Source organism: Suncus etruscus, chromosome 1 (genome assembly GCF_024139225.1).
Source record: "Suncus etruscus isolate mSunEtr1 chromosome 1, mSunEtr1.pri.cur, whole genome shotgun sequence".
Lineage (NCBI taxonomy): Eukaryota > Metazoa > Chordata > Mammalia > Eulipotyphla > Soricidae > Suncus > Suncus etruscus.
The window spans coordinates 81,184,622-81,189,947 of NC_064848.1; the positions used below are offsets into that span (position 1 = coordinate 81,184,622).

The 5,326-nt window shown below is 45.6% G+C and overlaps 1 protein-coding gene across 1 annotated transcript; it reads left to right on the forward strand.

Moving 5' to 3' along the window:
- Positions 1-1,215: 1,215 nt before the first annotated feature.
- Positions 1,216-2,505, forward strand: ACTL7A (actin like 7A). Its single transcript, XM_049784680.1, has one exon. It carries the CDS (start codon positions 1,216-1,218, stop codon positions 2,503-2,505), a length of 1,290 nt encoding a protein of 429 aa, XP_049640637.1.
- The last annotated feature ends 2,821 nt before the right edge of the window (positions 2,506-5,326 follow it).

Sequence of the window (5,326 nt, forward strand, 5' to 3'; positions counted from 1 at the left end):
CAAATCTTGTAGTGCAAAGGGACCTTACACCCTGAACATTGACATAATGACCTGGCACAGGCCTCAGAAGAAAGGGCATTTTCCATTCACCCCTGAACCAGGGAAGGCTTCCACAAAACATACAGGTTTGTCTATAACATCACCTGGAAGCAATCCTCTACCACAGAAGACCCTACCACTGCTCAGACATCGACCTGCTCAAAAGAGACTTCCCTTAACACTGAGACTTAACAACAACGACCTGCTTACAGGACAGGGCTTCCTGCATTGCCCTTTAATGGTGAGGTGAAACAAGAGGGCACTCCACATCCTGACTTCAATGTAGGATATGCAGATTCCAGGATCTTTAACACAGAAACATGATACCAACAACAGAGACTGTGTGAAAAGTGTGTTGGCACTACAGACAATGTCTTGGATTGGACGATCTAACTTGCCTGGAGCCTAGAGTTAGTCTTATGCCAGGAAACTTCAGGGGTAGGGTCTCTTTGTATTTAGGCCAAGGTTATTCCTTTCCATGCCCCTCATATTTTGGTGGGCCTATGCAAACAACAATTGCCACTCTAACACCATTTTTACTGTGCTCCTTTGACTCTAATCCTTAAAAAATCCACTTAAAATTTGAGGTTAACTTAAGCTAATATGCATGTACATGGAAATGTAAAAAATACTATGCCTCTAATGTTTAAGGAGTTACGTAAGTTTTATGGCTTTAGATTGCCTTGTGTGCTGTTAAGAAATATTATAGTATGTTACAATCTGGGGACTTGAGGGACAAAGTAATTGTACATGGATTGTTTTATCTTAATGTTCTTTGGCTGAAAGTTCAAAGTTAAGATATCACAAGGGGACTTCTTCTGAGAATTATGTTATGGGTGATTGTCCTTCCACTGTAACTTTACTTGTCCTCTTTCTTTGCATCTTTGTTCTTATAATTAAAAATAAAAAATTAAAAAAAAAATTCCCAGTTGCCTTTTCCATAGCAAGAACTCAATAGATACTACTTGGATAAATCAAATTTACTACATTTAAAAAAATCACTTCAAAATCACTGCCCTCATACAGGCTCACATTTCCCAGTATATAGAAAGCCCTTGGTTACTGGACCGTGTCATAATCAGTGATGTCATCACTGAAGAAATTCTCCAGTTGCCTTGTGACTTAAGCCCTTTGAGCCTTATAGCTGGTGGAATTGAGGAACTTTCCGAGACCAAGATGGCTCTTGATAGTGTGTGGGCTCCACAGACTGCTGTCATAGGGGATGGACCTGACAAAGTGGGTGACCAAGCCTCCCTGCAGACAGCATCCCTAAAAGATGGCCCTGCCAAGCGAGCAGTGTGGGTCCGCCACAACAACTCTGAGCCAGAAGGATCAACCAACACCACAGGGCCCAAAGACAACAAGACGAAGGTGACCACAGCAGTGGTTGTGGACCTGGGTACCGGCTACTGTAAGTGCGGTTTTGCTGGGCTGCCAACGCCTACCCACAAGATCTCCTCAACAGTGGGCAAGCCCTACATGGAGACTGCCAAAACAGGAGACAACCGCAAGGAGACGTTTGTGGGCCAGGAGCTTATCCAGCCGGAGCTTCGTCTCAAGCTTGTAAACCCCCTGCGACATGGCATCATTGTGGACTGGGATACGGTGCAGGATATCTGGGAATATCTCTTTCACCAAGAGATGAAGATTGCCCCAGAAGAGCATGCTGTCCTGGTATCAGACCCTCCCCTGAGCCCACACACCAACAGAGAGAAGTATGCAGAAATGCTGTTCGAGACCTTCCACACTCCGGCCATGCACATTGCGTACCAGTCCCGCCTGTCCATGTACTCGTATGGGAGGACCTCTGGCCTAGTAGTGGAGGTGGGCCATGGTGTGTCGTACGTGGTCCCCATCTATGAGGGTTACCCTTTGCCCAGCATCACCGGACGGCTGGACTATGCTGGTGCTGACCTCACCTCCTATTTGATGTGCCTTCTGAACAATGCAGGGAAGCACTTTACTGAGGACAATATAGGCATTGTGGAAGACATCAAGGAAAAGTGCTGCTTTGTGGCTCTGGACCCCAACGAAGAGAAAAATGTCCCACTAATTCAGTACATTCTGCCGGATGGCCAGAAGATCTACCTGGGCCAGGAGAGATTCCTCTGCTCTGAGATGTTCTTCAAACCATCTCTCATCAAGTCCATGCAGCTGGGTCTCCACACTCAGACAATATCTTGCCTTAACAAGTGTGACGTTGCCCTCAAGCGAGACCTCATGGGAAACATCCTGCTCTGCGGGGGCAGCACGATGCTCAATGGTTTCCCCAACCGGCTACAGAAGGAGCTGAGCAACATGTGTCCCAATGACACTCCGAAGGTCAACGTGTTGCCCGAGAGAGACTCCACCGTGTGGACTGGCGGCTCCATCCTGGCCTCACTTCAAGGCTTCCAGCCATTGTGGGTCCACCGTTTTGAGTATGAGGAACACGGTCCTTTCTTCCTCTACAGGAAGTGCTTCTAAAACGCAGGAAACACAGTGACCAGGCATCATCTATGCCAGGTGAGGAAGTCATACACAGAAAGAACTGAGCCAGAATATCCATTCCTGTAATATTAAACATGCCTCATGTTCCCCTTCATGCTGGGCTGCATTTCCTGACTGAATACTTGCAAGATCACACACACACACACACACACACTTGCGTCCTATGTGTGTTAAAACAAAGGCGGGGGAGGGGGCACACACACACACACTTCCGTCCTAAGTCTATGTGTGTTAAAACAAAGGCGGGGGAGGGGGTTAAGGACAAAAAGCTACACTATGCACTGACTGCTTAAATGTTCTTGGGAAAACTTAGCCGTAAAAATAACTTTCTTAAAAAAAAAAATAACTTTCTTAAAGTGGCTTTCGAAAAATGACTTAAAATTTGCTCTTAAAATTGAATTTTGTGGGCCCGGAGAGATAGCACAGCGGCATTTACCTTGCAAGCAGCCGATCCAGGACCAAAGGTGGTTGGTTCGAATCCCGGTGTCCCATATGGTCCCCCGTGCCTGCCAGGAGCTATTTCTGAGCAGACAGCCAGGAGTAACCCCTGAGCACCGCTGGGTGTGGCCCAAAAACCAAAAAAAAAATAAAAAAAATAAAAATTGAATTTTGTGTCTCACAGACTCCCCCATTTAAAAACCTGGGTCAGACTTCTATTGGGTTAAGAGCACAGAGGGGAGAGGTGGCCACCGTCCTCTTCCAGACCCGGTCAGTGGTTGCAATCCACAATCCACCCTCGAGGCTCTCTACCCACTATCGCAGGTGTTGTGTAGGTAGCAGTCTTCCACTCTCACCTAAGAGTGCCTCTAGAGGTCAGCATATTCTGGGGCTGAGGGGCATTCCTGAAGATTAGTTTGTAGTTGGAGCAGATTTCACTTTATGAAGCCTTTTAGAGTAATTACTTTAAATTAAACATGTGCAGGGCTAGGGTCAAGTTCAGGACCTAACATTGGCGGCATACGTACTCTACCATGCTCCATCTCTGGCCTTGGAGCACAGGCTTTCTAGAACAGTCTCCAGCATATTCTCTGCCATCTCCAAGGCTCAGGATTTGAACAGCACTGTCTGACGCTGTTGAGCAGTGCAGATGCTGGCACCTGTGTGACCCAAGTGTGCTTTACCTGTAAACCTAAATTCTAAATTCCTAAAAACCTTAATTCTCCACCCTCCCTCACAGCTGCTACAAAACCGAGGCACCCTCACCCTCAGTCCCAGCATCCAGGGCTAGGATGATTTCACAACAGCTACTAATACTTTGTAGACTTGCCCCCTTTAGAGCTCCTACCATCTAACTATGTTCCTTAGCTACAGATAAACCTAACCTAAATGTCTATGTTCAGGCACTCACAAGTACTACCACCCCCAATAAAGGCCCCAACACCACCCTTACGGTCCTGGGTTTCCCCTCACCACACTGAAAGGTCTGAGTGATGTAGACCCAGGTTTGATGAGTTCACAGTGGGCTGGGAGCAGTAAGTGGAAAGGGAACACAGCCAGTGGTATAAGGGCACCTGGAGTCTCTTCAACTGAGAGAAGGCAACAAAGCCTTACCCTGAAGGTCTGGGATCAGCAGGGCTGGGTACCTAGGCACAAGAGACGTATGTCCTGTTCACCTTAATTTCTGCCCAAACCACTGTACAGTCAACACTGTGAATGCTCACTGATGGGCAGGCTCAAGTATTACTGATCGTTTATTTACACAGACCTCTTTGGCAAGGTAGTAAAAGTATATGGATTCAAGAACAGTTAAAAAATACAGAGGTCACAGGACCAGAGCCATAGCACAGCAAGTAGGGTGTTTACCTTGCACACAGCCAACCGGGGTTTGATACCCAGCATCCCATATGGTCTTCCATGCACCTTCAGGAATGACTCCTGAGCATAGATCCAGTAGTAACCCCTGAGCACCACCAGGTGTTACCCCAAAACAAAAACGAACAAAAGAATGGTAGTGGTATAGAGGTGAGTTTAGCTGCCTTCCAAAAACAAAAATATAGTTTGCACAAAACACCAAATATACAAAAATATACCACATAGAGTCAAAAAGGATCTCGGAGCCTCAAGTCACAATCCCCCACAAAACATAAAGGTATTGAAAATATTTTGAAGCTGGAGTGTTCCAGGTCACCCCAGGCCTACATTACACTAAATTTAAAAATGAAAAACTGTAAAAATGAATCAATTTCTTCGAAGACTTTTTATTCATTGTCTTGCTTGATCCTTGCTTAAAACAAACAAACAAACAAACAAAAAAACAACTTCACACTAAAAAAGAGGAATACTTTTATTTGGAACTGAACTTTACCCAACAGTTTTTTAAAGTAAGGACATTTTTGGTGCCCAGAGAATTGATATAAAAGTATTCTGATTGTCCTGACAGGAATAGGGAGCAAAATTATTGGCAGCTAGTGGGACTCAGTAGGTCAGGAATATTGTGAAACAACCTGTAAAACACAAGATAGTACCATGAAACAATGACATACTCCATAATGTCAAGAGTGCCAAGGTTAAAAAAATCCAACTTAGAGGCCAGAGCAAAACTACAGCAGGTAGGACACTTGTATGTGGCCAATCCAGGTACAATCCCTAGCATCCCTGAACACTGCCAAGTCACTTTTTTTTGGTGGTGGTGGTGGGGAGGGGACATATCCAGCAGCACTTGAGTTACTCCTGGCTCTGCACTAAGAAATTACTCCTAGAAGGGATACCAGGGATCAAAGAGGATTGGCAGGATGCAAGGCAAACGCTCTCCCCAGTGTGCTATTGCTCCAACCCCAGGAGTAATTAATTCTTAATC

Coding starts and splice junctions, on each gene's coding strand:
- ACTL7A (XM_049784680.1), top strand. CDS start 1,216: ATGGCTCTTGATAGTGTGTGGGCTCCACAGACTGCTGTCATAGGGGAT.